Source organism: Scyliorhinus torazame, chromosome 16 (genome assembly GCF_047496885.1).
Source record: "Scyliorhinus torazame isolate Kashiwa2021f chromosome 16, sScyTor2.1, whole genome shotgun sequence".
NCBI lineage: Eukaryota > Metazoa > Chordata > Chondrichthyes > Carcharhiniformes > Scyliorhinidae > Scyliorhinus > Scyliorhinus torazame.
The window spans coordinates 7,883,431-7,901,949 of NC_092722.1; the positions used below are offsets into that span (position 1 = coordinate 7,883,431).

Here is an 18,519-nt window from a genome sequence, read left to right on the forward strand (position 1 = left end):
GAATGTTAGCTCGAAGTCAGACTGCAAGGCACTGAATGATGCACAAATGCTCCAGATAGTATATTATTATTTAGTCAGTTCCTCGTCATACTGCTCGGGAAAACCACCCTTAACACACTCCAGAAACCCATCGGGTTTATCCTGTCTACATGCTTTTCAAAGTTACCCTCAATCACTCTGTTACACAAGCTACATGCTTCTTTAATCTCCTGATTAATAACATGCTCTTGAGATCCTGCTTTATAATTTCCTTCCTAATTTTCCAAAATCTGCTTTCAGGACTTCATCCCTCTTCCTACCTATGACCTGCCTAGTTCTCTTAGGCTGCCTGATGGTCACCCTTTCCCTCTCTGTCCGTACGCTCCTAACTTATGGTGTGACCACTCCCCTAAACAGGCTATGCATGGAGGTCACTGCTTCGCAGTTGCACAACGTGACTCCAGCTCGAGTTCCGAAATCCAGAGCTCAAGCTTCCGCAGCTAGTGACACATCCTGCAGAGGCGTTTGTCTGCACACATGGGTGTGCCCATGACTTCCCACATCCTGCAAGATGAACATTCAGCTCAGCCAAGCTGACCTGTCATACCGCAACATTAAAGACTATTTATTACAATTAGAAAAAGTAGAATAACGAAATAATCACTGAGTAATGAAGTCAGAAAAAGGCACCGAGTGAAGAATGTGGTGACCTACCAGGTCCTACTTTTAAGGCTGTGGTATTATCAGGTATTACAGTACCTGAGCGGCTGAAGTACCATTGGTTAAACCTAGGGGTTTTACCATTGGCTGTAGAGTATGGTAGCTCCGCCCCAATAGGCGGGGTATAAGAACGCGTGCCGCCCCAGCAGCCCTCATTCTGTACCTGAGCTGCTGGGAAATACTTCTAGCTTATTAAAGCCTTCAGTTGTAGTAGTTATTGATTGTGCATCAATTTAATAAGCTAGATTTAAGTAGAAAGGATGGACCTCCGAATCAAGCCGGAGTGTCTGCAACTCAGTCCCCACGCGACAAACTCAGCGGCGATCTTTAAGCACTGGCTGGCGTGTTTTAAAAGCTACCTGGAGACGGCTGAAGGCACATCCTCGGGGGAGCAGAACTGCACATCTTGCACTCAAGGGTAAGCCCAGAGATCTACACCCTCATCGAGGAGGCGGAAGACTTTGATGCAGCAATCGAACTTTTAAAAGGACACGATATTCGCCCAGTCTACGCTCGTCACCTGCTTGTAACAAGACGACAAACCCCCAGGGAATCGTTGGAGGAATTTGACCGCGCGCTACTGATGCTGGGCAGAAGCTGTGGCTGCCCGCAAGTTTTGGCGAGCGAGCACACAGAACTCCTAGTCCGGGACTAGGAGCAGGTATGAGTTCTTCACTAATCCTACCTGACTTGTAGCAGGTATGAGTTCTTCACTAATCCACCAGCGTCTTTTAGAAAAAGACACCCTGGGACTCAGGGAGGCGCGTGCCCTTGCAGGATCCATGGACGTGGCCTCCAGGAACGCACGAGCCTACGTGCCCGACCGCGCGGCGGACCCCTGGGCAGCATAGAATCCCGCAGCGGCCGACCCAGAGACCTTCCCCGTTTCCCCGCAGGCCTGCGCTGTAAGGCGGCCTGCCAACCCCGATAGGCCCCGCTGTTTCTTTTGTGGGCAGGAAAAGCACCCCCGCCAGCGCTGCCCGGCCCGCACATCCATCTGCAATGGATGCGGCAAAAAGGGCCATTTCGTGGGGGTCTGCCAGGCACGAGCGGTGGCCGCGGTCCCCAGCGGCAACTCCGGACCGCCACAGTGAACTTCTCCACGGGCCCCGTGCGGCCAGCGGTCGCCGCCACCCGCATATCCAAGGGCCAAGTGTGGACCCCGGGCGCCGCCATCCTGTCCCTCGGACACCACGCTGGAAGGATGGGCGACGCCATTTTGTGCACCCCCGGCCCCCATGTGCGACCAATTTCACTCCATCAGATCACTGCTTTGTACGACCACCAATCAGACACCTCACGAACGTCTCCTCGTCTTTCCCAGGAAGTCCTCCTCCGGGACCTCGCTCCCGACTTGGCTGGCAACACCCGGACCCATCCTGCTCCGAAAACACGTGGGGGCGCACAAGTCGGACCCGTTGGTAGAGAGAGTCCATCTGCTACACGCTAACCCCCAATACGCCCAAGTGGCGTTCCCTGACGGCCGACAAGATACGGTCTCCCTACGGGACCTGGCGCCCGCCGGAACCCCACGTACATCCCAGCCGCCAGTCCCACCCTCCACCGCAGCACCTTACAGGAGGATCAGTCCTCCCGCCGCCCCTGCCTAGGCCCCCCCCACCCACCGACGCCCCCTACAGGCGCCCCCTTCCCGGGTCAGCCGTTTTTCCCACCAAAGCTGCCATGGAGGCCGAAGCCACGCTGCCGGAGTCGCAGATGCCCGAGCCCCCACTGGAGTCACCAAAGAGGCTCAGGCGATCACAGAGGACGACCAGGGCCCCCGACCGACTGATTGCAACATTTTAACTGATCTGTAAATAACACTGGATGCACATGTCTGCCATACTCTGGCATATGTAAATAATCACTAAACAGTGTAAGGAGGTATCACGGTACCTCCATAACTGATTATACCATGTTGTTACATTTTGTAGCTGCCGACCACCACCCCCGCCGGACTCTTTTTTAACAGGGGGTGAATGTGGTATTATCACGTATTACGGTACCCGAGAGGCTAAAGTACCATTGGTTAAGCCTAGGGGTTTTACCATTGGCTGTAGAGTATGGTAGCTCCGCCCCGATAGGCGCGGTATAAGAACGCGAGCCGTCCCAGCAGCCCTCATTCTGTACCTGAGCTGCCAGGGAATACTTCTAACTTATTAAAGCCTTCAGCTGTACTACAACCTTGTTTTAGTAGTTATTGATCGTGCATCAAAGGCTGATTAAATTGGATATCCTAAATTAAAGAATTGAGCTTTTTAACATCATACTGCAGTCAAACCTCAAGCAGGCTGTTGGAATTCAGACTTCACAGAAAAATACAGTGCAGGAAAGACCCCCCAGCCCATCAAGTCTGCCACATGAAAGGCAGCTGATCTGCCAATCCTAATCTCATTTGACAGCACTTCGCCCATAGCCTCGAATGTTAAGACATGCTCACCCAGGTACTTTTGAAAGGATGTGAGGCATCCCGCCTCTACCACCCTCCCAGGCAGTGCGTTCCAGACCGTCACCACCCTCTGGGTAAAAAGGTTTTTCCTCAAATCCCCCCTCCCGCCCCTCGCCGTGAACTTGTGTCCCCTCGTAACCGACCCTTCAACTAAGGGGAACAGCTGTTCCCTATCCACCCAGTCCATGCCCCTCATAATCTTGTACACCTCAATCAGGTCGCCCCCTCAGTCTTCTCTGCTCCAGTGAAAACAATCCAAGCCTATCTAACCTAACTTCATAACTTAAATGTTCCATCCCAAGCAACATCCTGGTGAATCTACTCTGCACCCCCTCCAGTGCAATCACATCCTTCCTATAATGTGGCGACCAGAACTGCACACCAATGTTCTATATAACTCCAACATGACTTCCTTGCTTTTGTAATCTATGGCACGATTGATGAAGGCGAGTGTACCATATGCCTTTTTCACCACCCTATTAACCTGCCCTTCTGCCTTCAGAGATCTATTTGCAAACACACCAAGGTCTCCAAAGTCAAATATGCAACCCACAGACAAACTGCCAGAACATGCCTGGACCAGCCCGATCAATCATCCACCCGGAGATCATCGCACCCTATTGATACTTGAAAGCATTTGAGCAGATCAAATCTTGAGAATAATTTTTCCAGGGCTGGTTTAGCTCAGTGGGCTAGACAGCTGGTTTGTAATGCAGAACAAGGCCAGCAACGCGGATTCAATTCCCGTATTGGCTTACCTGAACAGGCGCCAGAATGTGGCGACATGGGGCTTTTCACAGTAACTTCATACTTGTGACAATAAAAGATTATTGCTATTATTATGCACAGGTCTATCGTCAGTAGCCCAGATTGGGCCAGACTTTCTGTCACCCAGAGTTTCTGCTGTTGCCTTATATGGGAACAGGTTATGTGTAGCCCACATCACCAGAGGTGGCGAACCTGGGGCGGGCTCAGGTATCCTGTCAAAACAGTCATCAACCGGATCATTGGGTGCTAAGACAATGCAACATTGGCAGAAGGCCAGAGGAAATGGCAAAAGGGCGTGAAGGAAGTGGGATAAAAACAGGTACCTAAGGCACATCAAGAGCAAAGACTCTCTGTGGGAGGTGACCTTGACCAGACCAGAGAAGACCAGACCAAACCAGACAAGGAAGGAAGAAAGAGACTGCCAGTGAGAACCAACTTCGTGAAGACGGACCAGAGGAACACAGGGATCAAATCCATAGCCCTACTAAGCCATCTTTGCGGGTAGTATACACTGATCTTGGGTATCTCTAGTATATTTTGGGAGTAATTTATGGGTTAATTGTGTTAAATAAATATTGTTGAATTTAAACTTGTGTTTGTGGTTTGTTCTCGTTAATAAAGACACCTTGGTAAACATTTGAGTAAGCAAACTGGTAGAAAGTGTCTGAGGTTTTACTGATACAAGAGTGATAAAGCAGTGAAAGGTAAGTAACCCAAGATGCTCTCTCATACTGCTTTAGCAGCCATACAAGCAGAAACTCCCGGCATACAAGCAGAGACTCAAGCGGAAGAATCCAGTTGAGAAGGTCGTGCAGTGTTGGTCCGAGGAAACAGAAGAGCTCCTACGTGTCTGCTGAGAGACAGTGGACTGGCCCATATTTTTTTATTTAGAGTACCCAATTCATTTTTTCCAATTAAGGGGCAATTTAGCGTGGCCAATCCACCTACCCTGTACATCTTTGGGTTGTGGGGGCGAAACCCACACAGACATGGGAGAATATGCAAACTCCACACGGACAGTGACCCAAAGCCGGGATCGAACGTGGAACCTCGGCGCTGTGAGATTGCAGTGCTAACCCACTGTGCCGCCCTGACTGGTCCATATTTAAGAACACTGCGACCAACTTAAATGAGTATGCCACCACCGTAACAGACTTCATTAGCAAATGTGTGGACAACTGCGTGCCAAAGAAAGCAGTATGTACGTTCCCCAACCGGAAACCATGGCTCAATCGCGAGATTTACTCCCTACTGAAGGACAGACCTGAGGCGTTCAAGTCAGACGACCCTGATCTATACAAGAAGTCCAGGTACGACCTCCGCAAAGCCATCCGAGATGCCAAGAGAGAATATCAAACCAAGCTAGAGTCACAGACAGACTCTCGGCAGTTGTGGCAAGGACTAAACAACATAACGGGCTACAAAGCGAAGCCGAACAGTATCTCTGGCAGCAGCGCACCCCTCCCCAATGAACTCAATGCGTTCTATGCTCGGTTCGAGCAGGAAACCAACAATCCGCTGTCGAGTGCCCCAGCAGCCCATAACTCACCCATACCCACCATCACAGCTTCCGAAGTCAGATCGGCCTTCCTGAAAGTGAACCCTCGGAAGGCGACGTGCCCGGACGGGACCCCTGGTCGTGCACTCAGAGCCTGCACAGACCAGCTGGCAGATGTGTTCACGGACTCATCTTTAACCTGTCCCTACTCCACTCCGAGGTCCCCACCTGCTTCAAGAAGACCACCATCATACCGGTAAAGAAGAACCAGGCAACATGCCTCAATGACTACCGTCCGGTGGCCCTGACTTCAGTCGTAATGAAGTGCTTCGAGAGGTTGGTCATGAAGCGCATCACCTCCATACTCCCAGAATGCCTTGATCCACTGCGGTACCCACTGGTATAATTCGCATACTGCCGCAACCGGTCCACAGCAGATGCCATTTCCCTGGCACTACACTCATCCCTAGAGCATCAGGACTCCTACATCAGACTCCTATTTATAGACCACAATTCCACCTTCAACACCACAATCCCAGCCAAGCTCATATCAAAGCTCCAAAACCTAGGACTTGGCTCCTCACTCTGCAACTGGATTCTCGACTTTCTGACCCACAGACCACAATCAGTAAGAATAAACAACAACACCTCCTCCACAATAGTCAATACCGGGGCCCCGCAAGGCTGCGTACTTAGCCCCCTACTCTACTCCCTGTACACACACGACTGCGTGGCAAAATTTGGTTCCAACTCCATCTACAAGTTTGCTGACGATACGACCATAGTGGGCCGGATCTCAAATAACGACGAGTCAGAATACAGGAGAGAGATAGAGAACCTAGTGGAGTGGTGCAGCGACAACAATCTCTCCCTCAATGCCAACAAAACTAAAGAGCTAGTCATTGACTTCAGGAAGCAAAGTACTGTACACACCCCTGTCAGCATCAACGGGGCCGAGGTGGAGATGGTTAGCAGTTTCAAATTCCTTGGGGTGCACATCACCAAAAATCTGTCCTGGTCCACCCACGGCGACACTACGACCAAGAAAGCACAACAGCGCCTATACATCCTCAGGAAACTAAGGAGATTTGGCATGTCCACATTAACTCTTACTAACTTTTACAGACGCACCATAGAAAGCATCCTATCTGGCTGCATCACAGCCTGGTACGGCAACTGCTCGGCCCAGGACCGCAAGAAACTTCAGAGAGTCGTGAACACCGCCCAGTCCATCACACGAACCTGCCTCCCATCCATTGACCCCATCTACACCACTCGCTGCCTGGGGAAAGCGGGCAGCATAATCAAAGACCCCTCCCACCCGGCTTACTCACTCTTCCAACTTCTTCCATCGGACAGGAGAGACAGAAGTCTGAGAACACGCACGAACAGACTCAAAAACAGCTTCTCCCCCGCTGTTACCAGACTCCTAAACAACCCTCTTATGGACTGACCTCATTGACACTACACCCCTGTATGCTTCATCCGATGCCAGTGCTTATGTGGTTACATTGTATTTGATGTGTTGCCCTATTATGTATTTTCTTTTATTTCCTTTTCTTTTCACGTACTTAATGATCTGTTGAGCTGCTCGCAGAAAAATACTTTTCACTGTACCTCGGTACACGTGACAACAACGTTCTCCTCAGCAAAAATATGATGTGCAACATAAGGAGGATAAAAAGAGAAAATGAATATCAGAGGAAATACAGTATTGCCTCCAGCGCATGGAAGAGCAAATGTCACAATTAACATTTTAACGGGAAGGTACATACCACATTGTCTGAAGGCGGTTTCTGCTATGGCAGCAATGGTCTGTTTACTGAATTCTATCTTTTTATCTTCCCCAACCTCCTGGCAAAGATGTCCAACTGTGTAGTGAACAGCAGCACGAAGCCTCTGCCAGAGACAAAATATTCTCAGGATTTAATCTTCTCAGGCGCTTTCAAATCTGGCATCCAGGTTGCAAACTTACCAGCAGAACAGAAAAAGAAATTAAGATGTACTGGCCTAGAAATAAAAGCAAGCTGGGACAGGGAGGACAGAATTGGTACATGAAGACACTCCAGGCACAGGAACTAGGGCAAAGGATAGGATACTACAGGTGCCAAGCTGCCAGAGGGTGAAATCACATAATGGTAGTGGCTGAGATGCAGATTTTAATGGACAGGCTTTCCACAAAGGTTCATGGACATACATCAAGAAAAAGCTTGCTGCTCTGAGCAATCATAGAATTTACAGTGCAGAAGGAGGCCATTCGGCCCATCTAGTCTGCACCGGCCCTAACAAAGAGCACCCTACTCAAGGGGGAAGAGGGGGGACAGAGGGGGGTGGGGGGGGGGACAGAGGGGGGTGGGGGGGGGGGACAGAGGGGGGTGGGGGGGGGACAGAGGGGGGTGGGGGGGGACAGAGGGGGGTGGGGGGGGACAGAGGGGGTGGGGGGACGACAGACGGGGGTGGGGGGGGGGACAGACGGGGGTGGGGGGGGGACAGAGGGGGGTGGGGGGGGGGACAGAGGGGGGTGGGGGGGGGGACAGAGGGGGGTGGGGGGGGACAGAGGGGGGTGGGGGGGGACAGAGGGGGGTGGGGGGGACAGAGGGGGGTGGGGGGGGAGACAGAGGGGGGTGGGGGGGGACAGAGGGGGGGGACAGGGGGGACAGAGGGGGGGGACAGGGGGGACAGAGGGGGGGGACAGGGGGGACAGAGGGGGGGGACAGAGGGGAGTGGGGGGGGGACAGAGGGGAGTGGGGGGGGGGACAGAGGGGAGTGGGGGGGGGGACAGAGGGGAGTGGGGGGGGGGACAGAGGGGGGTGGGGGGGGGACAGAGGGGGGTGGGGGGGGGACAGAGGGGGGTGGGGGGGGGACAGAGGGGGGTGGGGGGGGGACAGAGGGGGGTGGGGGGGGGACAGAGGGGGGTGGGGGGGGGACAGAGGGGGGACGACAGGGGGGGGTGGGGGACGACAGGGGGGGGTGGGGGACGACAGGGGGGGTGGGGGACGACAGATGGGGGTGGGGGACGACAGAGGGGGGTGGGGGACGACAGAGGGGGGTGGGGGACGACAGAGGGGGGTGGGGGACGACAGAGGGGGGTGGGGGACGACAGAGGGGGGTGGGGGACGACAGAGGGGGGTGGGGGACGACAGAGGGGGGTGGGGGACGACAGAGGGGGGTGGGGGACGACAGAGGGGGGTGGGGGACGACAGAGGGGGGTGGGGGACGACAGAGGGGGGTGGGGGACGACAGAGGGGGGTGGGGGGGACAGAGGGGGGTGGGGGGGACAGAGGGGGGTGGGGGGGACAGAGGGGGGGTGGGGGGGCGGGTGGGGGGCAGAGGGGGGGGGCAGAGGGGGGTGTGGGGGGCAGAGGGGGGGTTGGGGGGGCAGAGGGGGGGTTGGGGGGGCAGAGGGGGGGTTGGGGGGGCAGAGGGGGGGTTGGGGGGGCAGAGGGGGGGGTGGGGGGGCAGAGGGGGGGGGTGGGGGGGCAGAGGGGGGGGGGTGGGGGGGCAGAGGGGGGGGTGGGGGGGCAGAGGGGGGGGGTGGGGGGGCAGAGGGGGGGGGTGGGGGGGGCAGAGGGGGGGGTGGGGGGGGCAGAGGGGGGGGTGGGGGGGGCAGAGGGGGGGGTGGGGGGGGCAGAGGGGGGGGTGGGGGGGCAGGGGGGGGGGGTGGGGGGGCAGAGGGGGGGGTGGGGGGGCAGAGGGGGGGGTGGGGGGCAGAGGGGGGGGTGGGGGGTAGAGGGGGGGGTGGGGGGGCAGGGGGGGGTGGGGGGCAGAGGGGGGGTGGGGGGGGCAGAGGGGGGGGGTGGGGGGGGCAGAGGGGGGGGTGGGGGGGGCAGAGGGGGGGGGGGGCAGAGGGGGGGGTGGGGCAGAGGGGGGGGTGGGGGGGGGCAGAGGGGGGGTGGGGGGGGGGCAGAGGGGGGGGTGGGGGGGGGGCAGAGGGGGGGTGGGGGGGGGGCAGAGGGGGGGAGGTGAGAAACATCAGCCAGATTCTTCCTCCTGACTGGATACCTGCGAGAGCGCAGCCTCGGCCTCGGCCTCCGCCGCCATCCCCTCCCCGGGCTCCGGGTGAAGCGCTCGAGCCGCTCCGCTGTTCCCGCCAAGCGGCTCCTATGGAATCTCACCGCGGACATCCCGGACCCGCGATTGTAACTCGAAACCGCTCAGACCCAACTCACTGCACATCACAGATCAGTGTCTGAGGCTGCTGAACACAAACCACATTCACTAACTTTCAGAATTATATATTGTAGACGTGTGAATAACTTATTATTAAATTTAATACAGATCTCTTGCCAACCCTGTCTTGATATCTTCTTACTACTAAAGTATCCTTGGAAAAACATTTCACTACCCTTTATGTTTCCAGGCAATTTTCATTCATAGACTCCCTTGGCCTTTCTATTTATTCTAGAAGCTTCGCTGTATCCACAGTCCAAAGGTGTGCAGGTTAGGTGGGGCTATGGGGATAGGGTGGTGGAGTAGGTCTAAGTAGGGTGCTCTTTCAGAGCGTCGGTGCAGACTCGATGGGACGAATGGCATTGTCATTATTCAATGGATTCAGAAGCTAATTACTTCCATTTTAGCCTTCTAATCCTCAACTGAAAATGAAATGAAAGTCACCACAGTTCCCGACCATAGGCTGCTCTGACTGGTGGCAATTTAACCTGAGGGTCACCACACCTCAGGCAAAGGGACAAGGTTGAGACGGCGGGGCCTTCTCCCAAAATGGGACTATGTCCCCATGCCGGCGTAAAAACACTGGCATTTCACTACGGAGTTTCCTATAAAAAAGATAAGCCAATTCACTCACCTGCAGGGGGCTAGCAGGGACCCAGAGTGATTCACGCAGCTTTAGCTGCAGATATGGTCCCCCGCACATCTGGTTTTGAGTCTGCGCATGCGCAGACCTCCAGCGGCGAGCGCCATGGTGGACTCGGACCGCGGAGGCAGCTGAAGAATGGAGGCCCCCGATCGGCCGCGCGCCCGACGATCCGACCACGCCAATCTGTCCGCCGGCCAGCCATAAGGCCCCCGGTGCCCGATCCAACCCCCCCCCCCACACCAGGGCGGCTGCGGTCTGAAGGCAATCGGTTAGAACCATGCCGTCGAGAACTCGGCTGGTCTGGAGCGGAGGATCGCTGAGCGGACTTTTGGCAATGGTCCCCCAGCCGCGTGGCGTACTCCGTGAATACGCTGATTCTCAGGTCCCGGAGAGTCGTCGGGCCTGATTTCGGCGTGAAATTGGATTTTCTGCCCCCCACGCCAAATGCGATTTCGGCGCAGGGCTGTGGAGAATCCAGCCCCACGTCTTTGGGGACTTGTGGGAGGAAACCGGAGCACCCGGAGGAAACCCACGCAGACACAGGGAGAAAGTGCAGACTCTGCACAGACAGTGACACGAGCTGGGAATCGAACCTGAGACCCTGGCGCTGTGAAGCAACAGTGCTAACCACTGTACCACCGTGCCGCCCAAATGCAGCCGGGGAGAAAGATGAGACAATTATTCGTCGACAGTCCATTTTCTTATATCTCCAAATAATTTCCTATATTGTAGGAGCTTGGCTTTGAGCAAATTGGTTTCCTACATTTACACCTCAAAAGGGTACTCAATTGGTTGTAAAATACTTTGGGGCCATGGGGCGTCTTGAGGTCATCTCAAGAGCTGTGTGAATAGAAGTCTTTATTCCCCCTTTTTGTTATTCCCTCATTGCACCTGTTGCATGCAGGTATTCAGTGATTTTTCCAAACACACAATGCGAGACGGAACTGCACACAAAACTGCAAAACCAAAATCTGCTTTCCTTAGCAATTTTGTCACAAGCAAGTTCCTCTTGAGGTCTCCTTTGAAAAAAATACTTGAGCAAATTTATTATTTAATGACAAGAACAGGAACTGCACTGTTATGTTTCAATATTTTAAACAAAGTTGAACTCACAGTGACCATTAAATTGTGATTTAAAAAAAGACAAGTTGGAATGGCAGAAGAATGATGCACGCTGTGAAGGGCTGCAAAGGTTAGATCTCAGCAGTAGATGGCTTTGACTTCCCTTTTCACTTGCAGGAAAACACATTGTGCTTTTATCAGCAAATTGCAGATCTACACCCAGGCCAGCTAATCAAGTTTCTGTAGCAGTGCCTGTTCACACAGATCTTCCAAATCATGCCGTGTCCCGAAAGAAAATCAACAATAACAGTTGTCCTGATCTTGATACTTGTGGAATTAATTAAGGCAACATCTGGGATATCCAAACTCACCCCTGCGCATCAGCGTTTTAAACGCCAAGTAAGTACTGCATTTCTTATCCGAGTTCCCCCCCACGGTGGTTACCACTTACTGTAAGAATGTAACAATCAAGATATGTTAAGATGCTACCATTCGGAGAGTTTGATACCACCGACTGGGTACAAATGTTGTTCGGTGTTACCATATTTGTTTCATTGTACACAGGGTGTTTGTAAAGTCCTCGTGCAACTTTAAACTTCAATAACTTTGGATTTGCACACGATAGGAGCAAGCTTTAAACAATAAATAAAAGCATGATTAATAACATTTAAAGTCCATGGAATGATTCGAAAACAGCTGGACCATGTTTTTCAACAAATCGGATTGAACATTTTTTCACATAAACTGGTAGTTAGATTGAAGCCTAGAAATTTAAATCGTGTTACCGTAAAACTTCAAGAATTATGCTTTTGTATCTCATTCACAGAGTTTGTTTCTATCAGGCATGGGTTATTTATGTTTGAATTTGCGCGGGACCTTTATGAACATCCTGTTTTTAGCTTGGGAACTGCGGAACCAAAAACGACAAAGATTCCTTTTGGTAGCCACAATCCTGGTAGTCTCATAGAAATGATATTTGAGCTTAATCATTAATTTAGTTATTAATCGTTGCCATCAAATCAAATCTCTATCAGTTAGTCTACATCACATCCAGACATGACACAAGAAACATTGGAATAATGGAGAGCTTTGAAGACCAGGAGTCAAGTCTCAAGTTACTCGTAAACTGTACGCTTTATTTTCTGAAATAAATCTAGTCTAATTTGCATTTGAATTGATCAACACTAACACAGATTGTCACATTTGAGCAGGGTAGTGGAACTGTTGTACAGTATTGCCTCATGTACATCCAATCTTCAATGGTCAGAAATTCATGAATGCTTAACACTTAGAATTCCATAGAACCATAGAATTTGTACAGTGCAGAAGGAGGCACTGGATTGGGGATGGTAGACACTGGATTGGGGATGGTAGACACTGGATTGGGGATGATGGACTTAACAGGAATGTGCTGTATAAACATGAATGGGTTTAGGGAGGTGACTGATTAAATGATTCAATCATTTCAGTTGGCCACAGCTAAGAGGTTAATTTCTTGTCCCAATTTTATCACAACACGAAAAGTATTTTGTCCGCTGCCAATTTCTGCTTTCCTGTTAAAAGCCTTACCGTTGGCAGAATTTGCAACGCACCTTAGATCCTAAGAGAAAAACCTGAAAATTGGAAATGAAAATAAATAATACGAGAAATTTGGATTGAAACTGAAAATTCTGCAAATACACAGCAGACGCGTCAACACCTGAAAGAGGAAAATAGGTAAATGAAGGGTCAAAAGCACAAGCCTCACTTTCTCTTTCATATTCTGATGAAGATCCATTGCTTTTCCAGTAATTTTCTGGATTTTGATTAACACACAAGGTGCCACAGAACTGAGTAATGAGGAAAGGATGAAAATTTCAAACTCTTCATCCTTGAAAGGAGGCCAGAGAGTGAGGTCGCATAGAGATCCTTGTAACAGTGTAGAAAGGGGTAAATTATTTTAAACTGACAGGCAGACACAAGGTAAGCTATCAATCAGCAGAAATCAAAGCAAAATACTGTGGATTCTGATTGATAGCAGTAAGCAGCATGTTGGTACAGCAGGCGGTAAAGAAGGCAAATGGTATGTTGGCCTTCAAAGTGGGAGGATTCGAGTAGGGATGTCTTGCTGCAATTATACAGGGCCTTGGTGAGACCACACCTGGAATATTGTGCGCAGTTTTGGGCCGAGGTTTAGCCACCGTGTTGCGCACGGTGCGGATCTGGGCATGACGATTAAATAGTGGGAAAGGCCAAAATCGAGATTCGCGCCGGGTGCAAATCAGTTTGCTATCTAATCGGCCCACTCCCAATGGTGAGTTCCGGATCACGCCCAAATATGGCGAGCATGGTTGAGCTGGTGGGTGCCAGTGGATTCTGAGGAGCAAACATGAAGATCGGATGTGCGGGCGATGTGAGGTGTCAGGCAGTGATTTGGGGGTGGGGGAATTTGAGAGGAGGCAGGCAGAACTGATGCCAGGAGAGAGGTGATAACATAGCTTGCAGCTGGGTGGAGGTCGTTGATCTTCTCCCTACACTGGGCTGTGGTCCTCCTGGTTGATCCACGAGACGAGAGTAGAATGTAATCGAGGCTTTATTACACAGAGATGTGTGGCCTCCTACAGCAGCTTACGAAACAGCTGCTGTTCGGAGAGCACACACATTTATACTCCGCCTCCTGGGCGGAGCCAGCAGGCAAAGATCTACCCCCGTACCTGTAGTACAGGGGCCTTACCATAATACCCATATATACAATATAATACAACAGTGGTGACTACCACACTGGTCATGCTGCCCGCACTGACGACCACTTCCGCTGCCTCCCAGGCAGTATTGGTGACCCTGCTGCTGGTCCTCTGACCCCCGCGGGGGAACAGGGTTCCCCATCTCACATCCACAGCGTCGAGGAGTCTGGCCAGGTCAGCATCCCCAAAGCGAGGAGCATGTCCACGCGCTGCCATGCTTGTATGTTGACTGGGAGTGAGAGGTAAGGGAGCGTTTAAAAGCAGCTCCCCCTTGTTAGCGGTGAGACATTGAGGCGCGAGTCTGGCGAATCATAAGGTGAGATAGCCAGTGGTGATGAGAAGCTCGTGGAGGCTCATTTCCAGCACTAAGTACCGTTAAATACAGGCTGCGATCTCCCCAACACGGCTGCCGAGAATCACTCCGCCAATTGCGCCAAAATGGCACTTAGAAATATTTCTGTTAAATCATGCCCTTGGTCTGCTTATCTGAGGAAGGATGTTCTTGCTATGGAGGGAGTGCAGCGAAAATTTACCAGACGGATTCCTGGGATGGTAGGACTGACCTACGCAGAGAGATTGAGTTGGTTAGGATTATAATTGCAGGAGGTCAGAAGAATGATGGGAATCTCATAGAGTCTATAAAACTCTAAGAGGGCTGGACAAGGTAGATGCAGGAAGAATTCTCCTGGTGGGGGGGGAGCCCAGAGCCAGGGTGACAGTCTGAGAATATAGAGTAGACCATTTAGGACAGAGATGAGGAGAAATCTCTTCACCCACAGAGTGCTGAGTGGGTGGAATTTGCTACCAGGGAAAGCAGTTGAGGCCAAAACATTGTATGTTTTCAGTTAAATATAGCACTCGAGGCAAAAGTGGTCAAAGGATATGGCAGGGAGGGGGGGGGGGTGAGAACAATCTATTGAGTTGGATGAGCAGCCACGACCATAATGAATGGTGCAGCGCACGGTGGAGCAGTGGGTTAGCCCTGTTGCCTCACGGCGCCGAGGTCCCAGGTTCGATCCCGGCTCTGGGTCACTGTCAGTGTGGAGTTTGCACATTCTTCCCGTGTTTGCGTGGGTTTCGCCCCCACAACCCAAAAAGATGTGCAGAGTAGGTGGATTGGCCACGCTAAATTGCCCCGGAAAGGAAAAATTAATTAGGTACTCTTTAAATTTTTTTTTTTAAATGAATGGGGCAGCAGACTCGAAGGACGAAATGGCCCCCCCCCTCCCTGCCCCTATTTTCTATATTTCCATGTAAGTGCTTCATTGCGGAATTACTTCTGGGGTGGTCTCCCGGATAGGCCTTTGAAACAGAAACATTGAATGTGAAAATCTCTGCACAGGCTGTTGTTGAGGCAAGGTCCATTCATTATTTGACAAGTTAATTACATATTGCTTGAAAAAAAGGAACATTAAAGGCACGGATAGATTGGGATTAGGATAGGTAGTTCATTCCGAGAATAGCACTGGTGCAGAATTGATGGAGCAGACTTCTGATTCTGTGCTGAAACATAGAAAATAGGAGCAGGAGGAGGCCATTCGGCCCTTCGAGCCCGTTCCGACATTCATTATGATCATGGCTGATCATCCAACTCCATAGCCTAATCCCGCTTTCCCCACATATCATTTGAACCCCTTCGCCCCAAGAGCTATAGCTAACTGATTCTTGAAAACATACAATGTTTTCACCTCAACTGCTTCCTGTCATGTTGAATTCCACAGGCTCACTACTCTCTGGAGGAAGAAATTACTCCACATTTCTGTCCTAAATGGCCTACTCCGTATCCTCAGACTGTGACCCCTGGTTCTGGACACCCCCACCATCAGGAACATCCTTCCTGCATCCACCCTGTCCAGTCCTGTTAGAATTTTATAGGCTTCTATGAGATCCCCTTAATTCTTCTGAACTCCAGCGAATACAATCCGAACCAACTGAACCTTGCCTCATACGTCCATCCCAGGAATCATTCTGGAAAATCTTCGCTGCACATCCTTCCTCAGATAAGGAGACCAAAACTGCACACAATATTCCAGGTGTGGCCTCACCAAGGCCCTGTATAATTGCAGTGGGACATCCCTGCTCCTGTACTCCAATCCTCTCGCAAGGATTTACCATCTTCGCCACCTGCTGCACCTGCATGCTTACCTTCAGTGACTGGTGTACGGGGCCACCCAGGTCTTGTTGCCCATTCCCCGTCCTAATTTATTATTTTTTTTAGAAAATATTTTATGGAAGTATTTGTAATTTTCACAGTCCAACACATTAACATTTCTTAAACAACCGGGCGGGCCGACACACACAAAACACCTAAAAAACAAAAACAGTAGACAACATCCCCCCCATCTTAATTTATGGCCATTCAGATAATAATCTGCCTTCTCTCTTTGCGACCAAAGTGGATAACTTCACATTTATCTAAATTATACTGCATTCACCATTCATTTACCCACTCACTCAACTTGTCCAAATCACACTGAAGGATCTCTACATCCTCCTCACAGCTCACCCTCCCACCCAACGTGGTGTCATCTGCAAATTTGGAGATATTCATAGAATCATAGATTCCTAGAATCCTTACAGTGTAGCCAGAGGCCATCCAGTCCATAGAGTCTGCACCGAGCCACTGAATGAGCTCCCCACCTAGGCCATTCCTCCGCCCTATCCCCATAACCCCACCTAAACTGTACATTCCTGCACACTAAGGGGCAATTTAGCATGGCCAATCCACCTAACCTGCACATCTTTGGACTGTGGGAGGAAACCGGAGCACCCAGAGGAAATTCATGCAGACACAGGGAGAAAGGGGCTGGTTTAGCACCGGGTTAAATCGCTGGCTTTGAAAGCAGACCAAGGCAGACCAGCAGCACGGTTCAATTCCCGTACCAGCCTCCCCGAACAGGTGCCGGAATGTGGCGACTAGGGGCTTTTCACAGTAACTTCATTTGAAGCCTACTTGTGACAATAAGTGATTTTCATTTCATTTTCAAAGGACAAACTCCACACAGACAGTGACCCAAGGCTGGAATTGAACCCGGGTCCCTGGTGCTGTGAGGCAGCAGTGCTAACCCTGCGCCACCCTGCCGTCAGATTACATTTTACATATTGCATTTTGTTCCCTCATCTAAATCATTAATATGTAGTGTGACTAGCTGGGGTCCTAGCACCGATCCCTGCGGCACCCCACTAGTCACTGCCTATCATCTGGAAAAAGAGCTATTAATTCCTACTCTTTGAGTCCTGTGTGCCAAACAGTTTTCTATCCAACTCAATATTCCTAATCCCATGTGCTTTAATGTTACACGCTAATCTCTTATGCGGGTCTTTATTAAAAGCCTTCTAAAAGTCCAAATATACCACATCCACTGGCTACCCCACGTCAACTCTACTGGTTACACCTTGGAAGAATTCCAGTAGATTTGTCCAGCATGATTTCCTCTTCATAAATCCATGCTGACTCTGTCCGATCCTGCCACTGTTACCTAAGTGCTCTGCTATAACATTTTTGATAATGGATTCTAGGATTTTCCTCACTACCGACATCAGGCTTACTGATCTATAATTCCCCGTTTTTTTCTCTCTCCCTCCCTTTTAAAAATTTTTTCCAATGAAGGGGCAATTTAGCGTGGCCAATCCACCTACTCCTCTGCACATCTTTGGGTTGTGGTGGCGCAGTGGTTAGCACTGCTGCGTTACAGCTCCGAGGACCCTGGTTCGATCCCAACCCGGGTCACTGTCCGTGTGGAGTTTGCATATTCTCCCCATGTCTGCGTGGGTCCCACTCCCACAACCCAAAGATATGTGTAAGGTAGGTGGACTGGCCATGCTAAATTGGCCTTTAATTGGAAAAAAAATTAATTGGGTACTCTAAATTTTTTTTTAAATCCTGGAAGATGAGTATTTAGTTGCTCAGCCATTTCTTTGTCCCCCATTCTACGCATCCCCATTTCTGACTCTAAGGGACCTACATTTGTCTTCACCAATCTTTTTCTCTTCGCGTACCTATAGAAACTTTTACAGTCAATTTTTAAGGTCCCTGCAAGCTTACTCTCATACTCTATTTTCCCTTCTTAATCAATCCCTTAGTACTTCTTTGCTGAATTCTAAACAGCTCCCAATCCTCAGACCTGTTGATTTTTTTATGTTGGCCAATTTGTAAGCTTCTTCCTTGGATCGAATACTATCTTTAATTTCGATCGTAAGGCCACCATTCCCGTTTTACCACCTCTGGTTTTATGCAGAATCTTTGAAAATAATTTTCTTGCTTGTGATTTGAGAGGACATGAGAAATGAGTGATCCCAAAATCTAATGGGCACCATAAAGTCAATTTGAAAGTACTTGCTAACCCTACTGAATCCTTCAATTAATGTGAAGTGAAAATAATTAAGTGCCTCATTTTCAGAGAATTACCCTCAGTATCTGATCCTAATTGCGCCTTTCCAACCTAGAATCAACGTTGCCAATTTAATTGTAGTAATTTGTTCCGTTCAGTATTACCCACCTCAT

At 50.8% G+C, this 18,519-nt stretch overlaps 2 protein-coding genes across 3 annotated transcripts in view; one reads left to right on the plus strand and one right to left on the minus strand.

Annotated features, from left to right (window-relative positions):
• cenps (centromere protein S) overlaps nucleotides 1-9,560 on the minus strand; it is a 68,442-nt gene extending 58,882 nt beyond the window's left edge. Inside the window, exons 1-2 of one of the 2 annotated variants that reach the window (XM_072477871.1) lie at nucleotides 9,417-9,560; nucleotides 7,190-7,313 (exon numbers count right to left, since the gene is read on the minus strand). In XM_072477871.1, coding sequence (XP_072333972.1) covers nucleotides 7,190-7,313; nucleotides 9,417-9,455 — 163 coding nt within the window. In that variant the 5' untranslated portion in view covers nucleotides 9,456-9,560. Of the gene's footprint in view, nucleotides 1-7,189; nucleotides 7,314-7,389; nucleotides 7,565-9,416 lie in introns of those variants that run through there. The other variant, XM_072477870.1, reaches the window with a different exon arrangement.
• A 2,015-nt stretch (nucleotides 9,561-11,575) lies between these two features.
• Nucleotides 11,576-18,519, plus strand: part of LOC140392332 (uncharacterized) — a 59,950-nt gene continuing 53,006 nt past the window's right edge. Inside the window, exon 1 of the mRNA XM_072477643.1 lies at nucleotides 11,576-11,691. The gene's annotated coding sequence lies outside the window, so the exon portion shown is untranslated. The remainder of the gene's footprint in view (nucleotides 11,692-18,519) is intronic.